The 23,962-nt window shown below is 33.0% G+C and overlaps 2 protein-coding genes across 2 annotated transcripts; both read right to left on the minus strand.

The window, feature by feature from the left end:
• Positions 1-545: 545 nt before the first annotated feature.
• LOC127857417 (uncharacterized) lies at positions 546-6,520 on the minus strand. Its single transcript, XM_052393812.1, has 4 exons — positions 6,353-6,520; positions 5,838-6,021; positions 5,410-5,565; positions 546-553 (listed from the first exon to the last, which is right to left on the minus strand). The coding sequence occupies exons 1-4, from the start codon at positions 6,518-6,520 to the stop codon at positions 546-548; spliced, it is 516 nt and encodes a 171-aa protein (XP_052249772.1).
• Positions 6,521-15,871: 9,351 nt separating this feature from the next.
• Positions 15,872-23,336, minus strand: LOC127857418 (uncharacterized). Its single transcript, XM_052393813.1, has 8 exons — positions 23,282-23,336; positions 20,948-21,259; positions 20,280-20,531; positions 19,880-20,122; positions 18,832-18,865; positions 16,380-16,909; positions 16,193-16,217; positions 15,872-15,953 (listed from the first exon to the last, which is right to left on the minus strand). Exons 1-8 carry the CDS (start codon positions 23,334-23,336, stop codon positions 15,950-15,952), a joined length of 1,455 nt encoding a protein of 484 aa, XP_052249773.1. The 3' UTR covers positions 15,872-15,949.
• Between the last annotated feature and the right edge of the window lie 626 nt (positions 23,337-23,962).

The following is a 23,962-nucleotide window of genomic DNA, read 5'->3' on the forward strand; positions in this document are numbered from 1 at the left end:
AGGAGACCAAACAATGAAAAAACAATTTAGAAATTTTGTCGTTAAAAGAGGAATCTTGTTTAGAAAAATTGGTGAAAATGACGAAACTGTTGAACAATTAGTTTTACTTACAGTTTACAGGAAACAAGTTCTTTGTTGTTTGCATAATGATGTTGGACATCCCGGACGAGACAGAACAGCACGTTTACTGCGAGAGCGTTTTGACTGGCCATTGATGTTGACGGATGTTGACAAATGGATTTCAAATTGGGAAAGATGTTTGCGAAGAAAATCTTCAACACACATCAGAGCTCCATTGATTAATGTGAATACCACAAATTCTTTGGATTAAGTTTGCTTTGATTTTTTTAGTCTTGGACCTTGTAAAGGTGGATATTCAAGTATTTTGGTCATTACTGATAATTTTACTAAGTTTGCCATGGCTGTACCTACAAAAAACCAAACTGCAAAAACTACTGCAGAAGCCTTCTTCAATAATTTCATTGTGCACTTTGGTATTTCTACCAGACTACATAGTTATCAAGGTGCTAATTTGAGTCCGATAATCAAGAATCTGTAATATAGCAAACATAAGAAAATCACATACTTCTGTTTATCATCCTCAAGGAAACTCTGGTCCAGAGAGATTCAACTGTACACTTTTAGACATGCTTGGAACACTGGAAAATTCAGAAAAACAAAATTGGAAAACATATGTAAACTCTTTAGTATATTGTTATAATTGCAAACATCACGAGTCCACAAAATCGTCTCTCTTTGAAGTGAGGTTTGGTCGTAAACCTAAATTGTTTATTGATGCTGTTTTTGAAAAGGCAAACCGTGATTCAAATCAGAAAAGTTTTTTCTGAATATATTGTGGATTTGCAATGTAGAATGCAGAAAACAAGAGAAATTGTTGAAAACACATCCACAAAGCAAAATTCAAACAAAAGTCAGTGTATGACAGGAAGACTAAAGCAGCTTTACTTGAAATAGGAGACCGAGTATCGGTCAAAATACTTGCCTTCAAAGGAAAACATAAAATATCTGATAAAATTGAAGAAGACTTTCATACTGTAATTGAACAGATTAATGATAATGTTCCAATATATAAAATTCAGGGCGAAGTAACGAAAAGTGTTAAAACTCTACATAGAAATCATTTTCACTTGCTTAGCATTAATGAAACTACAGGAAAAACAGAACTGGTACCAGATGAGTATGATGAGGTAGAAAAGAATACACAAAAGGTTTCTGTAAATTAGGAAGATAGTGATGAAATAGAACAACTTGTATTTGGGGACGCCCAAAAGAAATCGGTAGTTTCGGATAATCAAGTTGTTATATCAACTAATGGACATTCGGATAATGGTCGAAATACTGTTATTCAAGATAACAGTTTAACATTTGAAAATGTAGAACAATTAGAAATAGTGGAAAGTGAAAACAAAGATGATTTACATGTAGATGAAATACCTGTTTTAAATGAAAATGTAGATAAGGTAATATAACCAAGTACTGAAAAAAAGGGAGAGTGTGCAAGCAAATGATTTAAGCGAGTCAACGAATGAGGTAAGAGAGAGTGTGCAAGAACATGATGTTAGCGAGTCAGCGAATGAGTTAAGAGAGAGTGTGCAAGTACGATGGAAGCGAGATACCTTAGCTTGCACCAAGAAACTCAGGTAGAGTAAGAAATGTGCCCGATAGATGTTAAGATTTTCAAATGTATGCCAGTGTAAACCTGCCAGATAAGTCATGGTTCACTGTTCTTAATGAGTTTATGAACAGTGAAATGATAGATTCAATGAGCCCAGAGATGGCAGAGAGAATCATTAACAGTATTATACAGAATATTTACACTTTTATTGTGTAATATTGATATGGTATGTGCACTTTTTGTGCATAATTGTGTTGCATCAGGTAGCCTGATATTTGATAAACAGTTTATTGTATATTTGATCTGTGTTTTACTTGTTTATTTTTGTTCAAAAATGTGTTTTTGTAAATCTTTCTCTTATATTTTGTTTTACATTTAGACTTAAACTAGTTTTGATACTTAAATGTAGTGCCGGTATGTACTCCTAATATTTGACAACCAACATGCATACTTATAGTAAGGCGGATTGATTCTTAAAGTTAGATTTTAAAATAGCTGTATAAACAAAACCCGCAATCAATAGCATTATAATGAATGTGAAATTCTCTTAAAAGTCATTGTAGCTACTAAAACTTTCATTAACCATACATACATTGTGGAACAGTTTATATACAGTACAATTTAATAAAGCTCGAATGCGATCATAGAAGGGTGTTTACAGTCACTGTGATGTCCATCACCTGGGTCAAACTCATGAGAACTGAGTGTCCTTAGGCATAACAAAGTTATTTGTTTCTTCTTGTTTAGTTTTTAGTAACTCTTTGGCCTAGTGGTTCAGGGCAAACTCCTACACTATATTTTTCAGGCGCGAAGACAGAGAGGTAAGCAGCCATGACAAATTTGCAGCTGTCACATTGATGAGGTCCTTAAGGAAAATGGACCAACAATTTTTGTCTACAGCAAAAATGTTGGTAGCTTCCCAGATGTACCTACACAACAAAGGTACATTAATAGATGAATACCGAGTACGTGGGCAAGTGAAATTCTCCTTTTTTGGTGGGATGGAATAGGCGGAGGGTTGACACCATTTGAAATATAAATTATTCACAATGTGATTGTCTAAAAGTGTTTCATTGAATTTACCCATATTCACATAACATTAACACATTTTATTTATAATATTCTAATACATTGCATATGTCGATAGTACATAATAATATTTTATCCCAGTTTGTATGAATTTTGAAGCACAACAATCTCTTTATATACTGCGTCCCTCAATAAGTTAATACATATTCTTTTTTCACAATCAGACGAAAAAGGCCTAACCTAGATGATGCCCAGATAGTCGATGTTCCTTATGGTCAAGCCATTTCAACTGGATCTGTCCTGTATCACAGCTATCATCTAGTGCAGCCATATACTGATCATGTCCATGTGGAGAACCCAACAAATCATGCAAAAGAAGGTAAATTTGATAGTGTATCTGTATACTTTAGTTAGATTTTTTTGTATATTTACAAAATTATGTCATTTTAATTTTGTACTTTTAAATTCTTGCTGCAGGGTCCATATCCACAAAGCTCCTAAGGCAAATCTTAACTTAAGGTAGACTGAAGTGAACATTTTAAATTCCATTTTTACATTGAACTCCAATGTTGTGCACTCAATTCTGGTAAAAGCAGCAGGGTGTTTTGAATCTTAAACAGCATAATATCATTAAAAACAAAATTGAAGTTCAATTAAATCAAATATAGACTTAATGAAATTTTCAATTGTAAAGAATTTACATTAGTTTACACTAAGGAACTTAGTGGATACGACCCCAGACCAACGAATCACTTGTAAATATTGAATTGATAAAGGTGTTATTAGAACTGATTCGTAATTAAGATGGTTGATAAGCCATATTGATATTTCATATAAATTTTGTATCAAATGTTTTAAACTAGCTTTATTGATGTTTGTCCTTGATTACATAGCCCATCTCATCAACAGCCACTACCAAAGCAGACAACATACCTATGCTGATCCAAATTCCTTCGGGCCCATTTAAAATAAATCTTTCTGCCTTTATTTAATAGACATGGAAATGGCGAAACGTTAACCTCATCAATTAAACATGATTCACCGTAGCTGTACTTATTGTTTGCCGTTTTCTTTACAGAATACAATACAGTGTTATTGAATTCAAGAATTGAAAAAGAACATTCGTGAACTGGAAAACGAGCTCAGAGTGCTTAAAATGCAGAAAAGTGGACTCTCCATAAAGGACATTATAAATGATACAGACAAGGTATGTGAACTTGCTGGCTTCAAGCTTAAGGTGCCCTATCATAAATTTTTATTAAAACATCCTTTGTTTTATTCCTTGTGTATATTTGAGTAAAATCAAGCAAGAAATATGTTATGTAGGTTTTGCAAAAGTAAACGCTGTACTTCATGTTACATTAGAAAAGTTTAAGTTAGCAGTTAGAAAGGCAATACTATATTTTACTGTAGTTTACAAATTCGTTTGTATCACCTCTCTGTAGAGTGTTAACCCGCTTCAACATATAATCTAAATTGATATTAATTATTGTAGATGCTTTTGTATGCATCATTTCCACCAGATGTCTTTCAAGTGTTGTTGAACATGGTCAACAGGATGTCACCCTTCACTATTCTGGCTGGACAGTGTCATGTTTTACGGTTAAGGATCAACTCCTTATGACATTTATGAAGCTGCGGCTTAATTGTAAGGACTTGGATTTGGCAGTTCGGTTCAATACTAGCACGGGAACTTTTTCCAATATCATTAATACCTTCATGTGTGTGTTACATGAAATTTTATTTGAAGGAGTTCTACAGAGTGTTGGAATACCAAGTCATTTTAAATGTTAATGGTCTATGCCAAAATCGTTTGATGATTTTAGTTCTGCAAGGATAGCAATTGATGCAACATAATTTTAAAAGATGTTTTATCTGATGTCAAGCTCTTTCCTACAGTAATAACAAAAGCAGACACTGTTAAAGCGGTTAATTGTGTGGCACCAAATGCATCGTTAGTATATTATTCAGATCTTTATCCTGGCTCTACATCAGATTCAGCTATTGTAGAACACTGTAAAGTTTTAGACCAGCTACGGCCAGGTGATTTGATTTTGGCAGATACAGCTTTGAATATTTTTGATAAAATTCCATCTGGTGCCTCGTTAAACATCACACCTTTTCTTGCTAGTAAAGGTCATTTTACACAGAAGGCGGTTGAACTTTGCTTTAAGATAGGAAGGAGCAGAATCCATGTAGAACGAGCCAATGAAAGAATAAAGAACTATGATATTTTAAACCATATTCCGTCACAGTATAGGCATTTATCAAAGAAAATATTTTAACTATGTTGTTGTCTTGTGAACCGTCAAGCACTACTGCTGAAGGATATTGCTGATAGATATGAAATAACACAGTAAAAATTAATGAAATTGTATGACTGTAGTCATATTCATTTGTTTTTATTATATAATACCATGTTATCTGTTAACATAGACATATGTATATAAATAAAAAGTCAATCTTTCTTGCAAAGTTTTAAAAGGTAAATATGTAATGAAACATTCGAGTATATCAAAGTACGACACAACTAACATAATGATAGACACCCCTATAAATGAAAAATGGTCAATAACTCATTTACAATCGACACATATGTGAGTACTAAATGTCACAATATCGCAATAGATATAACCGCACGTGGTTGAATGTCATTAAACAGAAGGATTGCACTGCCTTTAATTAAAAAGGGGATAATAATGTTTTGAAATAAAAGTCAATCATAAAAGGGATGCTTATTGCACAGGAATCATATTTCACTATACGAATGATCTGCATGTCTTTTGGGGTCCACACAATCAAATCACAACAATTTGTCCCTGTCAGGTAGAGTTGACCCTGTATTTGGTTCCGGTAGTCATGGGTCTCTTTTAACATCAACCCTTCATGAGATGGTGGCTCTGAAACAAAAAATAAATCAATGAATTGCTCTGTAAAATCAAAGACCATAAGCAGCATTGCACTGGATGGAAGTGTTCATGTTGCAGATTCAATTTCAAATAAAACTGTTCTAGTTGTGGTATTCAATAAAGAACTTAAATTGATTTTAATGATTAGAAAAGATATAAAATCAGTTTTTTTTTCAATTGAGCATCCTCTTGTTTTGGAAAAATACAAAGCTGTTATTATATCAAATGCATTTAAATGAATTTATTTAAATGAAATCATTTACCTAAGAAGAAGTCTTTATTTGAGCAGCATGTCTCTGCAACAGTCATGTCCGTTGCCGAAAATGGGCACTTGATGTCTGTGATGTCTAGTGACAATAGCTGTTGCCCATTTTGCTGCAAGTGAACAGGTCCACTGTACACCCCCTGAACGAGTCCATCTGGAGAGGCGCCAAGGATACCAGACTGGTAGCAAAATACCTGTGATATAAGAAAAGCATAAACAAATCTGTACCTTAACCCATACAATTCACTCCACCTCGTATGCTGTATGACACTGTTTAACATTTTAATCAAATTTTGCCTTGAAATAGTACCCAAGATGAACTATGCTGGTGCAAACATACATATACATCTTTTTACAATGTTCTACTCTACTACAGTCTACAGTACATTTCTTGTATTATTTTATAAATTAATGGAAATAGGCGATTGATAATGTATCATTCTTTTCTTTTGAAATCTTTATTTAAAATGTTAAAAAGAATAAAATCGAGTATATGAAAATCAACTAAAATATATGTATATTATTTTTTTTATACATGCCTGTCGGTAATACAGTTGCACTTCCTTCTTTGCAGTAGTCGTCTTTGGCATTTCTCTCGTGGGTAATGCCCCACTGGATAGGGGCCCGTTTTTCAAGGTTGTAAGCACCAAGAAGGCGTTTCTTCAGGGATAACGTCAACATGTGGAACGTAAACAAGCATTGATACAATTACCGATTTTTGCACTTCATCTTACTAGTATTTTCAATGAAGAAAATCAAGTAAAACTTGTAGAATTTATCTAGATCTAAAATGCTAAAAACTTATCTGCTCTTCATTAATAAATAAACACTTCATTATTTACCTGTTGCGTTTTGCAGCAGATATGATCTGTCCAAAGTTAGAGGCAGTAAATCGGAGCTTTCTGACTGCAGACCACAATGCATTATCCCACTGGCTACTAGTCACAGATGCGGTCAAATTTATTTCTTTTGTACTCAGCACAAGTTTACCCAATCACCATGTATGTGGCTGTGAGGCTGACAGGTATTCAGGGCTCGTCAACCAATCGAACTGGCGCTGCCTGAGATGCTGGCTCCTTGGTTCACCAGTGCAACCCCTTTTCCCACTCTCCATTTATCCGATATTCATACTAAACTCATTGCATTGAAGCATTAATGTTACACAGACTCAAGTGTAAATGTCACCTCAGAGAGCAGAAATGAGATAATGAAACATTTTCTATAACTATTGCTTATAAACATATATATATATATATATATATATATATATATATATATATATATATATATATATATATATATATATATATATATATATATATATATATATATATATATATATATATATATATATATATATATTTATTTATAATAATTAGCACATACAACACACACACACAATTTATTATGTGTTGTATACATGAAGGGAATGACTGTTTTGAACAGAGCCTAAAATAATCAAATATTGTATATGTATACACATGCCATTATGATAAAACATTGACTGTCTTAAATATTAACCATTTCACATATAAAATGCATAAAAAAGGGTTATAATGATTTGCAACAGAGATTTGCACTAAAAAATGTAATATCAATGCTAAAATTCTATCAACTGATAGCATTGATGAGATTTCTTCATCTTGATAAAAAATAACTAAGTAAAAATAGGAGGTCTTACTTAAAAAATAACAATAGAAAGAATCTAAATAAAACACTTCAACAAAAACATCTAAAAAGTATGGGTTCATAGATTCATACCAAATAACGGTAACATAAGAGTTTTTGTCAACACTGTGCCAAAAGGAAACACCATTATTTTTATGTTTAGAAACAATTTTAAGGCAATATAATGCTATTTTATCAAGTAACATGAAAATGAAAAAGTTTGTAAAGTTTCTTTAACTTAAAAATTCTCCAAGTACTTTTGTAACAGACATGTATGCATCAATTATCCCATATAAAAAAATAAAACGGCTAGAATAATGAAATTCATGAACAATAAACTGGAACAGTTTGGCAACCTGTAAAACCCCCTAGCTTTCCAAGTGTGTTATATAAAAGATATAAAAAATATATAAAATTGTTCTTGATGTCTTGTTTACTTAATATATTCTAATTATATACAATTATAATTATGAACAAAAAAAAGTATTAATATTAAGAAAAAAAACGATTTATATTCTGTTAAAATCGAATAATGTATCCAATCACATCCAAACCGTATATATTTAATACAGTCAAGGTACCCAGCATTTCCGAGCAGAATCATCAAAAGTTGCAAGCAATAAATAGCAATGTCTAAAATAACGAATAGAGGAAATGTGAAGTAGATTACACGAATATCGGTACCATTTTGTTTTATATTTTACTCATAGTGGTAGTCTTCTGCATTTGCAATAACATATACACTGTTTTGTGGTCTTATTAAGTTTAAGATGGCGTTTATGAAATAGAAGGTTAATAGAGTCAACAGTTTGTATCTATTCATACCCCAATATTTTTTGGACCCACAACAAAGTGTCGGCTCGACCATGAGGTCATCTATTTTTTATCATGTCTTTTTGTGGGAAATAAACTAATAAGTTTTGAAAGAAATAAATTGAAAAGATGTATTTTCGTGATTTAGAAACTGACATTATTAAAAACTCAATTAAATAAACATCAAATAGTTCCCTTCATATTGCTCTTCATCTGTACACTCGTAATGTTTGATAATGCAACCCACTGTCGATATAATACAGCCATAATATTATAATATGTGCTACCTTATTTACGGGCGAAAACGTATTTCAACGCGAGAATCACGTGGTCAGAATTGATAAAAAAAATGGCCGCCGATGCATCGATTCGATCGAGAAATCAAGTTTTCAAACAGGTACATCTTTCTTATTACTTACTTGTTTTTAATCGGATGACGTCTATCATAGGGCCAGTCGAAAGCGGTTTCAGCGAGTATCAACCGTTTTCCTCTGGTTGGTCTGATTGTGGAGATAAGTCATGGAATATTTCTTGATTTCCTGAACCGTCAATTGAAATTGAACACGGAATAACACTAATAACACTGTTTTCACACTAATTAGCACTGTTTAAGTACCAGTTGTTCATGTGGACGCTTTTTGGTTGACAAAAATGGATAAATCGATTGCTCAAGGCGTTATTTTCAAGGTAAAGTTGAGTTTCAATTGGTTTTGACGATTTTTACTGAGCACGTACATGGCCCTTATAAACGGACAACTTCTTGAACAACCTGATATTGAGCACGCACATATCAAGGAATACCGTTTTCTCCGCCCAATAAGTCTAAAACAACCTCGCATTGGCGTGTTCTGGTACATATAGCGATACATTTCTTATTATTTAGCTGCCAATTTAGCCTATTCAGCAAGTTTAATAAATAGGTTGAAACTTACTTTCTATAACATCTTTTATTTTATAGCCTATTTAGTAGCCTATTTAGAAAATTTTACAAGTTGAGTTAAAGGTAGGAAAACCTCCTATTTTAGCCTAATTGGCAGCCTTTAAGCCATTTTACAAATTTTATGAACTAGTTTGAAACATAGATCATATTTAGCCTTTCATCCTATTTAACCTATTTAGCCTAATTATCAAGCTTAATAAAAAGGTTTGAAGCATACATCCTTTATGGTTTGTTTAGCCTACTTATCAGCCTATTTATCTTATTTAGCAAGTGTTATATATATGTTGAAACATCCTATTTAGTATCTTTAGCCTAATAAGCAGCCTTTTCAAGTATATTTGTATATTTGGCTCTTACAGCTAGTTCATTAAGAAGATTGAAACATGCATCCTTTTAAGCACTTTATTTTTCGCCTATTTAGAATCTTATTTAGCATAATAAGCAAGTCTGTAAATATGTTGAAACATACATCACATTTAGCATATATAGCTAGTCCAGTCTATTAAGTTTATTTTGCAAGTGTGTTTAACAGGTTCATACTTACATCCTTTTCAGGCTTTTTAGCAGCAATTTCAATCTATTTATCCTATTAAGCAAGTTTATTTTAAAGGATAAAAATATATAACATATTTGTCATAATTCGCTTATTAATTAAATAGGATGAAACAAACACTACTTAAGCATGTTTAGCAATTTTAACATCCTGTAAAGAATTGTTATCATATTAAGCTAGTTTAAATAATTATGTACGATGTAGAGACTTACAGGCAGAATGAGACGATTAAGCAGATTATTTACAGTGCATCATTTCCGATGAGTAGTAGTGTAGAGAAGTTATCCCAATGAAGCGACCAGTGCTAGCAGACTTACCGTCGGCTGCTTGTCGGCTGACTTGTTTTAGCCAGTTGTTTTGATTTGGGCGGGAACCAGAGTGGAAGAGGGAATCCTCAAAGGAAAGAAATAACAGCATACAGACAGCTTCAAGTATCTCGGACCTTTACTGCAATATTTGATAGCGCGATATACATCAGAGTGAGAACACCATAGCATTGAGCTCAACGAGACACCTGGACAGCATCTGATACATCAAGAACATGAACAAGAAAGCTAAGATGAGACTGTACAATTCCCCATAGTCCCGATGTCATGTACGGATGCGTGGACTCTTAGAAAAGCTGAAGAAAGGCAACTGCTAGTGTTCGAGATGAGTTCGCATTATGGATACGATATGAAAAAGTAAGACATCTGGAAGGTCCTCAACTAAACAGACACGATGGTAAAAGTAAATGTACGATAACACCAATAGACAATAACAGGATTTCTAACATTGCTCTACACGGAAGAGTGGGCGGGAAAACCCAATTCTGACTTCTCAGAACAACAAGGATGTCGGCAGCATTCTCAAGATACGTTAAGGGTCCGTATACCTTAACATGTTCGATTCAAGACAGAGACCGATGGAGTTTATTGTCTAATTATGTGGAAGCAAAAGTCGACGTACCACAGCACTGATATATGGCGAAGAAGAAGCAGATAAAACTATTCAATTGTATTGTTTCGTACACAGAATTGAACTTATTCTTAATTTGTTTTTCAAAAGGTTTAGGAAGGAGGTCAATAAGTGTATATACAAACCATTTATTCAAACGATCGAATTAATTGTAAGGAAATTAATGGCAACAATGAGTAATTGTATAGACTATAAGATAATTATTTTCCGATGGAAGTTAATTCACCATGTCGCTTATATTTTCCTTGTGGTCACAGCTTTGAACAAACAAAATATGTACTGTTTGTATGGGATTGGCAATTTGTTGAGAATTGATTCCTATAAACGGAATTATTTGCATTTACAGAACTCGAGCATTTTAAGTATTATACACTTACAGTTAAATATATATATATCAATACATTTAGAAACGCTGTTCTTGATGCAAGAAAAAAACAATTCTCCTCTGTTATTTTAGGTTATTCTAATTAATATTTTGTATGTGTACCATTGTGGTGCAAATGATTTTTCAAAAGTCATCTTTGAATTAAAAACAAAAACGTTTTTTCTTAATTAATTGAATCTAACTCATACAAATTACATGTATTTGTTCGATATAATTATATTTATATAATATATAATGATCGATTTGTAAAACAATATGAATACAATTACCAGAAAACGTATCTGTACCAAACAGGTTATTTACGTATCGCGTTCCTCCTGAGAATTTCATCGTATTTTTGCATAGCGAACATTTCTGTGACAAGGCGTAAAGAAGGTAATCTGAAAACGAAAAACAGTCACAAATGAATATGCGGTCACCTGAGTATAGTGGTATCCTGAGTATAGCGTTCACCTGGCTATAGCGGTCGGTCTTGTCCCTACCCGCAATCCCTGAGTACAATGGTCATATCGATATAGCGGCCAATGACCCGAATATTTAACCCCGAGCCATTTTCACCTGCGTTAAGCGGTCACAAGGTAGTCGTTTCGAGGTGCAAAAAGTATAATCGCAAATCAATGAGCGTGTTTGTCTCTAAGCTTTAACGTCCTAGTGGAAGCGGTATTTGCGACTAAAGAATCTGAATGCGGCCCACTGTGAGAAAAAACATAATTAGGTGTTGTAAAGGTTTTTTTCCTGTGTATTATGCGGAAATCTGTTACAATTAATTATGTAAGGGTAACGATACTATTATCTTAACAACCATTTAAAAAGTGGTCACCTGAGTACAGCGGCCACATGCCTACAAAGGTCACCTTAGCATTTTATCTGACTGGCCGATTATGCACATGTTTTACTGTATAGAACACATTCATTCAACCAAAATAGAAGTGTGCAATTGTAAGACATCTCTTTAGAGCGGAATTGCATATTCATGTAGGTCATTATGCATTTGTGTGTAATCAGTGATGATGATGATGGTGATGGTGATGATAATGATGAAAATGATGCTGCTGCTTTTTCTTCTTCTTCTTCTTCTTCTTCTTCTTCTGCTGCTGCTGCTGATGATGATGATGCTGATGACGACGAAGACGACGAGGATGAGGATGGTGTTGATGATGATAATGATGATTTTGAAACTGCAACTGATGCTGCTGATGCTGCTGTTGCGGATGATGAGGAGGAGGATTAGTATGAGCTTGAGGATGATGATGATTATGATGATACTCCTGTATGACAACGCATTTTAAACACTAAATCAGGCGATTTATTCGACTGAAGATTATTATAAGCCACAATTTAAACATGTTTGTATTGTGTCAGTAAATGCCTTATATTGCTAGATTGTAACCACGACTCTATGGATCTCCATTATAATGACAACAATAGATTTTGAGGAAGAAAACAAAAAAGAATAGTTTGTGCTCAGCTGGTTCGCAGTAGAGTCCTTTGTATTAAAAGTTTAATGCTTAAACCATTTCGCCATCCGAACTTTTAATACTACAAGACATTTCATATGAGAGATCCACGTGACGTAATAAAATTTTACGAACAAAAGAATCACTCTTAATTATTAAATCGTTTTGCGTTTGAAACATTTTCTAATTTTATCAATTTTTGATGATGATCATTGATAAACGAAGCTTTATATTTAGTTACATTTCACGTCATCAGTGGTACTGTGCTCCTGTGTATAAAGCGTTCTTTTAATTATTGTATTTGCAATAAAAAATGGAAACATTGTCATTTTTGCAATTTGTCAACAAGTTCTTATAACAATGACTCAATTGCTCTCCTAACGCTTGATCCATGACTCATATAAAAACAAAATTTTCAGCCAGTGTCTCGTTGTCAGATGTAACATTCAAACAAACGGGCTTCTTTACGTCGATAATTATAATAAGTATTCAAATGCAAACCAGATAATATAAACGATGTTCAACGTAGCTTATTCATATACACATGTAAAAACACTAGAAAATAATACACCTATTTAAAAAATTGTTTAAAAATTATACTTTATTTCTTAATCATATATTTACAATTGTTTTCAGGTATCAAAAGGCGCTATGTACGGACAACGTTCAAATACAAAATATAAAACTGTTGATACATGACACCTTCTTTTAGACAATTTGAAAGTTCACCGTATTGCTGATTTTGATTACCAATAGCGACGATGTGTAATAAATGGACTCGGAATAAACATTTTAATAAACCGAACAGTGTTATGGGAAGAAATAATTTTAAGCAATATGTTCTTAAAAATAAAACTTATTATATAATTAACGTTGTTAAAAACCATGAAAACGGATTATGTTCTTTTATTGCTTAATTTTCTTTATATGTTGGTGCAACTATTTTCATTTTTTTCTCAAAAAGATTTGGCGATTCGAAAACGATACATGAATTTTGTTTCGTTTCCCTTAACAGTAATATTCTTAAGAATTGCTATTTGACACGCTAATATATCGTTTCAAATTAGTTCTTTTAAAGCTTTTTTTTAATAGTTATCACCTTATTCCGTTGAAGTGTTAATAGGATATGAACTTACAGATCATTATGAATTTTTTATTTGTATACAGGTTAACATGAAATCATGTAGTATAACATGGATTTCATCGTCTCTCGAACCAAAAAGTGATAATAAATAAATAAATAATGTAGAGGTGTTTCTTTAAGAGTTAAGAAATTGTAAATGTTGATTAAATCCGGTACATTTCACCTTGTGCGCATGACGTTTGAAAGGAGCCCAAGCCATATTCGTCAGTTAATGCGCATCTTTAATTTCCTGTATATTCCTGAACGACAATACTACTATTTTTTTCAACAAGCATAGTAATCCTTTTCTAATAGTTTAAAAATATAATTTAACGATGATGGCTAGATTTTGTACTTGGTATTCACCGTTTCATTGTTAAAAGGTAACACAAGGTGAACTCGTTAACAGTCGCGAGCGTCAAAGGCGCCAGATATATAAGTTAAGACATAGTTTACACCAATTAGCTGTGATATTTACGTTTCCTCTAAGTTGCAAAATATGCAATATATTACGTAAAACCAAATGCAATTATGTCATGGTAACTAAATCCAAATTAAAAAACAACAACATCTGTTTAACTGTAAATTAAACTTACAAACTGCTGTGTTATATATATATACATGTCTTGAGGTCAGTGTCAAAGCTTTTTGACGCGTGTAATTTTGCATTTATTGGATTGATACCATACGGATGTGTGGATAACGTATTTGCCACGTGTTACATCAAAATTAGGACCCAAGTATGCACATGTGGTAACACAAATTTTACCTTTTATGCAGGATTAGTATCTTAACATTTATAAGGCAAGATTAAGCAATATGTCGACTATCGGTTGCACCTAAAGGAGAAAGCCACATTGCACATCTGTTCATATCAGCGGCAATTTAGCAATCATTTGAAATGCAATTTGCATCTCCATTCGAGTTTCGAATTCATCGGTAAATAATTGCGCTGATAATTGCTTATCAATGAATTTTAAAGACGTCAAAATCCTAAATAATCGGATGACTATGAGGTTTTTGAATAGGTATGATTCCTCTGGAGTTTCTTTATGCATATATTAAACGTAACAAAATCTTGATGAAACAGCAAGTATTTTCTCTCGACGTCGCAAATGTAATGTGAACCTTGTCTGAAATTAAAAACAAGAGACGAGATTTGAATTGCGCACAATGTCTGGTATTAGTCTGGTTCCATTGCTTACTGGCCCAGTGAATCGCGAAATCTCGTCGCGGATGTTGATGCATTAATTAATATTAAAAGTGTTTATGATATGTATGCAAAATGTAGTTATTTACTGAGATACGGTTAAAAGACAACTTGTTCCTCAAGTTTAATCAAACCAATATCACTTGCATCATTATACGACGGTAAATCGCATATAGCATTGTTCGAACATTTTGCCTGCCAAAAGGTGTACTCATTATATACAGTGTAACAGTCGCATCTCGCATAACGCATAAATTATCAGACACGCATGTAAATAAATGAACATTCATACACTTTCACGGACTCATTTATTTTACAAATGTCAATAGCATATATAATAAAGCTATAAAGTGAAATTGTTAATACAAACACCATTAAATGTGACATAACACTGTATTGCATGGGTGATTTGTATAGAATTCAACACAAACAGTAATTTAAAACACCGCCAACACATTATGGAAAAAATCACTTTACTGTCCAACACATTCAGTTTTGTCCATGTAGGTTCTTTTGTAATGTACATGTGTGTCTAGCTTAGTGCATTTGTTTTGTGCCTCACTGTTTCGAGAATGGCTCCTTGTCCTTAGAGGCCCGCACCGTAAGGTTGTCTTTCCTTTTTGTGCAACTGAAGTCTTATTTTATTTGTATTTTAAAACACATATTAAAATATTTACAATATATACATATTGATGAGGTTAACATGTTATCGGGTCCATTTAATGTTCCGTTTAAATATCCAACACCTAAAACTAGGTAGCCGAAGAATTATGTGTTTGACAAACGATATTGTATTACTTCTTTGGAAACAAACACGCTTCTAGATATAAACATTTACATTAAAGTACCGTTTATATTTGGAAACATGATCAATTGAAAATCAAAAATTGTAATAATTGAAGAAATCTTGCAAAAACTGTGTATGACTATTTGATATTACTCGAACCCTTTTCTCCACGCTTCTTCTTTACCACGCTGTATAAATAACCTTCGCAGTTCTCTTCTCACCTTATGGTACGTAGTCAAAATAAAAGGTAACACAGCTTAAGAACACGTTGATTAAAGCATTAAAATAACCTAAAAATCGGAAAGTGGCTAATAAATATCATATGTTATTATATATTTCACATGACTGTATTCACTTTATGAAAATCAATATAATATGTTAAAAGTGAAACAACGCCAGCAAACTATGGGCATGAAAGAATAATTATAATACTTATTTCAAAAAATAAATGTTCACTTACGACGTCTTTTCAATTGCGCACTCATCTGAAAGTATTTTGATTGTGTATAATATTTATGAAAGCAACTTTGAAAACTTATTAAACAATCATTTGTTTAAGCTGCGAATAGTGAAGAAGACTCAAGTTCATTTATGTGAACATACTTGTTTATCAAAAGTGTGAGTGCAAAATAACTGCATTAACCTACCTGTAATAATGTCTGTCGTTGTATGCATTATACTGTTGTTTGCATCGTCTGTTATGTTCTTTTTGTTGACGAAACTGTATATGTAGTCTATTGGCATATCATCCTTATTGGCGGCATTCTCCGATAATTGGCCCGGTTTGTTAAATGTGTTGACAAAGCTGTATGTACTGTCAGTTGCTGCATTGACAATTTTCTCGGCGCTACAGTCAGTTCTTTCCTTTATATTTCGCTTCTTACCGACCAGTAATGTTGAGTTGTCGGGTCGTCTTTTTTTCGTCACAACGCTGTATGTGCAGTCATCTGATAATGTTTTTGTTTGTACATCATCTACATTTTTATCAGACTTTTTCTTTCGTTTGACAACGCTGTAAGCGCAGTCATTTGAACTCGAGTGTGTGCTGTCATTATTGTCGGTGCTGCCGTTTTGGCTATTGTGTGTAATGCCAAATGTGGTGTCGTCAGATCGTTTCTTCTTAACAACGCTATAAATGATGCCTTCTGAACAAAGATGATGATTACAAATGTGCGCCCTGCAATTGATATTCAGTGTTTAATAAATAACACCTTCGAATAACAAAAAATATTTCATACAAACATGAATAACCGCACATTTGACGAATGTATGATTCTATTATACAATATATAAGTAATATTATGTTGTGTATGATTCGTTATGCATCGCACATGCGGCTTTTCTTGTTTAAACACCATCACAAATTAAAACAGATCGTGAATCATTCATCAACAAAGTGCTGTTAAATTGCATTTATGATAACATTTGATACAATACTCACGGTGCGTTTTTGAAAGACGAATGGGATTCTGAAATGATAAAATAATACATGGGTTAGTAATCAATGTAACCTACGACGAAGTACTATTTTAGGTCGGTAGACTGTCTGTACAGCGAATTAGTCTTTTCAGTTAATATGCAAAATCCATATTGGAACATTTATCAAGTTTTGATAGTATCGTTTCTATAAAAGTATAGTTATTGATGCTGATAAATTGAAAATTACTTTTAATATTTGATGAGAACAATAAATGTAGAACTTGACTGATAGTATGGATGCAGAATATGAATTATAAGCATAAATATGAAAACAAGTTGTTAACATCATCACAATATTTTTTTATCGAAATCCTTTGTTACCTTTTAGTTACACATATTCATGATATCATTGTCAGTGTACCTGCTAAACTAGGCTTCGTGATGCCACTATACAAAGGGTTGTCTTGAAGTGAATCCAGTTCAACGGCATAATTACGAGCATGCTTGGAACTATATAGATCAATTAAAGCATGTTCAATAAAGTATGCGTAAATAATCAATGACCTTAATATTCCGTTTTGAAAAAAATATTTTGGTGAAATGTGTATGTTTTATAATACACAAAAACATTAACCAATTTGTATTTAGATAAGTTTTTACTACAGTTTATTTTATTTTATAAGACGTGATTAACTCCATTGGAACTATAAACCAAACTCATTGTATACACTACTATTCATTATCCATATGACATTGTATGCATATACATGCACGTTGTTTTCGTCATGATTAACGTGCATTATTAATTTATTCAGTATATAAGATTGGTAATAGAAACAAAACATATATATAACATAGTGATTTAAACTGCATGATAATACTTATCATTGCATTTTTTTTGAATTTCTAAGAACCAGTTTTTTAACAAACCTATTTTTACGATCCGGACCTGAAAATGTAAAAAAAATTATCATTTAACGGTTATTTTGTGATAGATATCTTGTTCAATGAAACCCATGTTAGTTTAATTAGACACAAAATTTAAGAACGTTTTAATATTATCAGTTTATCAGTTACCTGACCAATGTTTGTTCCCAGGACGCTCATTCAATATTTGGATATTTCCATAATAAATTTCATTTCCGAACGCATGTGCCATATCCGCAATCTCTATTGGCGATGCATTCGCATTTGCAAGATCAGAATCGGGTATATTGTCCTCTGGAAAATGTCCAATGGTGTTCGATCTTACATACAAAATGACGCGCTTATACATGTCTTAGCAAAAGTTGATTGCACCAACGGTATGAGGATTCAAGGTCTGGACATAAGGTCCGTCTTTTTTACAAAATACCATAAAACTCTATTCAAATGAAAATTACCTTCAACAAACGCGTTATTGGTCCCAATATTCGTATCTGAATGCGATGCGTTACTGAAAAAAGGCAACATACTGTATCATAAACGATTGACGACATATGAGTATAGAAGAATCGAATCAAGTTTTGTTTATTGAACATGTACAAATGATATATCCGAATATAAGGTGAATGAGATAAATTATTGCAAAATCCACTGTTGTGTCATCTATTATGTAATTACACATTTTAAAAACTAAATGGATTCGTCTAAGTTTCATTTAACACCACAATCATTACTATAAGTATGTTAAAAACAAACCCGTCTTTCGGTTCATTTATTTTCTCTGGAGCAGCTGAAAGCAAAAGAGACAGCCATAATTAAACTTAAGAAATTTTATTTTGTACATAATTGGTATCCATACAAGACAGTTTTCATTTCACATTGTGTTTACTGCTATTGTTTAAAACGCCACACGATGAAAATATACATAAAGCCTGGTATACATATAACTTTTTATTATCACTTATATAGATAAATCAAATACAAAAGTGTTAGTTTTTGTGTACGTAGACTAATACTCACCGGTATTGCAAGTGTAACCTCTGTGTACAAGATACAACACAAGTGTCAATATAAATAAACTGATGGCAACAGACGCACCGACACAAACAAAGACTATTAAATACGTATCATTTGTGTTATTGGCATCCTCTGTCTCACCTGCTAAAAAGATACCAAACTAGTTTTCATGCGAAAAGGCAACGCATGTTAAGACGTTCTCAACATTTCCTAAACAAGCGTATGCAAGCTTTGTACTTGTTCACCATTAATGCCAAATTGATGTATTTTGTTATCAGCCAATAATCTTAATCTGTCTTTAATCTCAATTAACTCCTTTGTAAGATCTACAAATAAAATAGGATTATAACGATTCGTCTAACCTTGATGAACATCTATTGCAATATGACAGGTGATAAAAATCGCCTCGCTGTGGTCACCGAATGCGTTAGCAGCTACGCATGTATAATTTCCACAATCTTGGGATACATTCAGTGTCATGGTATGTTTTATCAGCGAATATCCTCGGCTGTATTCGACACCGTCTTTTACTAATGTCATTTCAGGAGGTGGATTACCATGACCAAGACACTGGAACGTTATTGTGTTTGTGACATTGAACGTGATGTTCGTCTGATTGTACAAATCTTCTAAATAAAATTGCTTTACTGATGCTCTGACTGTGAAATAAAACAAAAGGTGAATGCACGCGATTAATTGAATACACGCTGGTAAAATAACATACAAAAATATTAACGCGCGTTTAAATGAAATTAAAACTTTTTGTTGGATTGTAATTTGTACTCACAAAGGATGTCCAACTTGAAGAGGTCGGTTTCATTGCCTACAAAATATTTAGCTCCTAGGTCTGCCCTATTAACAGCATCACAAAGCTTTAACGCTTCAGGTTTTAAAATCTTTGAACCTAACAGACACTTTGACGACTCATTGTCCGCCCTGACGACTTCTATTAACGGGTTACCGTTTGCCAATTTACATGTTTGATTCGTTGAATGAATGGAAACATACGCAGAACATAGTGCTGGTGGATCTGAAAACGGATCGAAGTGCTTCACGATAAACACGACCATGAAACATGTCTGTACACACAACAATGTATATGCATAATGTTAAAATATATAAATGTACAAAATATTTTATTTTTGAAGTATGTTAATTATGTGCAATGCATAAACATACTAACGTACAGAGTATTTTTATGTTCCATTCCAGTTGGTCCTCTGCTTTAACTTTGCATACGAGAATAGAGCCATTATCTTCTCTTTCAACTGAGTGTATCAGGGAACTTATATTTTCTGAATTGTACAATTCCGTTGGAAATAATATTCCTGTATCTAAATAATGTATCTCATCTACAACCCATCTAACAATATCCATTGACCGATTAGTTGAATCGGCTGAACAATCTGATGTCGTCTTCGTTGAGTTGTTGTTTTCGACTAAAACGTCACAATATATATTCTTTGGCATTAAAAAGCAGGATCAACAAACGCTGGAACTGTTATTGCATACAATCAAACGAACATGTACCATTACATTCGTGTCCACGTGACGAATACGTATGATGCACACGTAAAAAAATGGGTTTAACCCTTGTATAATAAGCAAGGGCCTCTTTGTCATGTTACAGTAAAATGTTTTTAACAGGTTAGCTTTACAAATACTGCGGTTTACGGACCAAGAGACATTAGTTATGGCAGTTCATTTAAACATGATTTGATAGTCTATGCGAATTGCAATAAATGTACTAATTATGCAAATTATCCTTGTACTAATTGCTTTCAATAACTATGGTTGAACACATAAAATTATTGTTTCACTATAGTTGATACCCATAGTCCGTAGGCATACGTACCATGCATGCACACATCCACCGAATTACTTTCCGCTAAAATGCCCTCGTGTATTGCAGCACACCTCCAAGTGTAACAATAAGATTGGTACTCGTTATTTGCTAAATCGCAAGCAATAACTGAATCGGCAGAGCATAGACAGTGCAAACTGTTCATTAAAGTTTTAACAGTGCAGTTATTGAACTTATATGAAACTTCGGCAACATGTTTACTATTTTCCAGAAAGTAGATTGAGTCCATTTCAAGTCCGGAAACATTACACAACAGCATTTGTTTTCCATGTTTCTCTACGATCCTCATCACTGGTGTTAGAGCTGCAACAGATAGGCATTGACATAAACAATTTTTCAACTTCTTTTGTTCCCATCTCTATAACTGTTATAGTATAGTTATATAAACTTACCGACTATATAGCCAATTTTAATTATAACAACAGCCACTCTTAAATATTCCATTGTGGAAACAATGTCTGCAGCAAAGGAAAATGTTAAATGCTAAAACTCAAACACGGAACTTTATTCAAATATAATCCATACAGGAAACACTTGCTTATGAATGGTTCAGAATAATTGTGGAACAATTACTCATTGTTTCATTATCAACTTTCATCTGATTTGAAAATACAGACATGTACATTTTGTATTGTAAAACCTTCAACGCTTAAGGCATCAACATTTTGATATTTATTCTATAGCATGACACAAATTTTTTACGTATATTTAATTATATTTAACAAACCAATACCAGTGCGGGTTTTGGTTAATTTATATCATCATATCTCAGAATACATTTTTCTTTGCAACTGTCTTGAAAACAGTCAATTTTAGTCTACATTTCTGGCATAAAGGTCTATATTTCGATCGATACGTAATTTGCATAGTGTTTTCTGTGATTTGTCTCTAGATGTTTATGTTCAAAAAAGATGCCACGAATGTTTCAAGATGACTCTGGTTCGCTCAAATGAACCATATTTTCGAGGAAAAGGCATTGTTAAATACCACCTCCATTAATTATAACATACCAAATATTACATCTCTTGATCATTTAGTTTCAGAGGATGCTTTCTTCCCGAATTCACTGAAAAATACACCTTCAGATTTGATATAATAACATTATCTATATTAGCTTTGTTAAGGACCAATTTACGAAAAGACTTACATAATGTTACATTACTTGGTCCTGTTTTGTATAGAAACAATTGAGACGTCATCTCCAGAAACCCGTACACATGAGATCGACGTTATTTAAAGCTACGTTAAAAAATGAACAGAAATTACAATTATTTTATCAAAAATCCATTGAAAGCTTGAGACGTATGCATATCTTTTAGGACGAAAATGCCCTGAATGGACAGTGCACGCTTTTACTTTTACAATTGGTTGAATGCAACCCTTGCTGAAAGGGACATCTATCCCTTATTATCATAGTATCGGCCCTACAAATATGTATCGTGCCTTTGGCGAAAACCCCTCAAGAAGTGATGGGCAGTAAATTTGTTTTTCCATTTGTAGAAGTGTTAATTTATTTGCTGTTTATTACTGACTATTACGACGATCTTTCTCATGATTTCCGGTTTTCATATAAAAGTGGGTCAGGTTTATTCGAGGCCGATTTCAGTATTACACATTATTGTGTTAGTTTGTTTTGGGTTTATTAGTAGTTTTATCCACTGTTGTATAAGCCACTTATTTGTGAAATTTATATAAACATAATTTAAGAGAAACATGAGTTTCGTTTTTCCATTAAGAAACTATTGATAGAAAAAGAACTTTCGCATAGTAACAAACCTTAGCAACCATCAGAAGGGCTAATATTATAAGAAACGGTGTACATGATTCTGATTATCACATGGAGCTTAGTCTGGCGAATATTGTGGCAAAACATTACCAAGTTAAATGCAGTTTTTGTTGTTATGTCTAAGAATCCACATTGAACTATAGACTGACGTATTAAACATGTATGTTTTTCAATCTTTATACGTAAAATATTAAGACGTTTTCATTAGGCGGACCGAAACTACGGATACACATGCTACTTAAAAAGGCTGGCGTATTTAAAACATTCAAATTGTTCACCATATATTTAACAATTTCGTTTAAATTCATTGTCGCGACACTAAGTTCTTCAAATAAAAATCAGGTAAGTTATTTGATTACATTTGACACTTATAATACTGGTTAACAGTTGTCTTATTTAACTTCCCTCGAAAGACAAAAGAGTATTAACCCGGAAGTAAATTTTGCAACGAAGGTGAGATTTAACTATGTCCAATTCCAAAAGCGTCCCATTATAAAACTGCCAATATAGAAGCATTTTTCTTGCCTTTTACATCAGACTTTCCAGGTCTGCTGTCACTTTAAAGATAAATCTGTTCTCTTTCAATAAATGCATCATAGAGATATAGTCTTGCAACTTCTAAGAAAGTAAAATGCGCCCAATGCGAGAACCATCGGAACATATGGTTTATACAGTGAGATTTCGACAAAAGCACCGTACGTCAATAATCGCCCCTTAAAATTCTTTAAACGAATTCCGCAATGAAATGCAACAAAGTGACGCAGACACACATAGGATACAGCAATGAGCCACACAAAGCATGGGTGCGATCGCTAAGGTGCTTTTAAACCAGAAGAGATAAGAAATCTGTAGAATAAGGCACTAATTATGAACTACGGAATGAGTAAAATTGAGTGAGAAAATTGTTACTTAAAGGAAACTAATTTTTGACATCATGGAAAAAACGTATCTTCATCATCATTAATCTACTTGTAACTCAAATGCAAAATTTCAAGTTGATCTGACAGCCATAAATACCCCAAACACGCGTTTCATTTGAGTATGAAGCATTATAAAGCATTTGTCTTTCGTTTTCTGTTCTTGGATAGTGTACGCTAGGCAACCTAACATTCGCTCGTAAATAATAAAAAATAACGAAATAAGCAGCACATTTTTACATATTTGCATGGACCACGGAGGGATACTTACTGATTTAGTGTAATATAACCTTCGAAAACTTG

This window comes from Dreissena polymorpha, chromosome 14, assembly GCF_020536995.1.
Source record: "Dreissena polymorpha isolate Duluth1 chromosome 14, UMN_Dpol_1.0, whole genome shotgun sequence".
Classification (NCBI taxonomy): Eukaryota; Metazoa; Mollusca; class Bivalvia; order Myida; family Dreissenidae; genus Dreissena; species Dreissena polymorpha.

Bases quoted from the DNA above. Each gene is read 5' to 3' on its own strand.
- LOC127857418 (XM_052393813.1), bottom strand. From the start codon at position 23,336: ATGCATTTATTGAAAGAGAACAGATTTATCTTTAAAGTGACAGCAGAC. The intron at 21,260-23,281 runs GTCTGATGTAAA...TATCTGTTGCAG, and splicing joins AGTGACAGCAGACCTGGAAA to CTCTAACACCAGTGATGAGG. The intron at 16,910-18,831 runs GTTTGTTTTTAA...TATCAATTGCAG, and splicing joins ATAAATGAACCGAAAGACGG to GGCGCACATTTGTAATCATC.
- LOC127857417 (XM_052393812.1), bottom strand. From the start codon at position 6,520: ATGTTGACGTTATCCCTGAAGAAACGCCTTCTTGGTGCTTACAACCTT. The intron at 6,022-6,352 runs ATATTTTAGTTG...GTATTTTGCTAC, and splicing joins ATAAAAAAAATAATATACAT to CAGTCTGGTATCCTTGGCGC. The intron at 5,566-5,837 runs GTAAATGATTTC...TTTTTGTTTCAG, and splicing joins AAATAAAGACTTCTTCTTAG to AGCCACCATCTCATGAAGGG.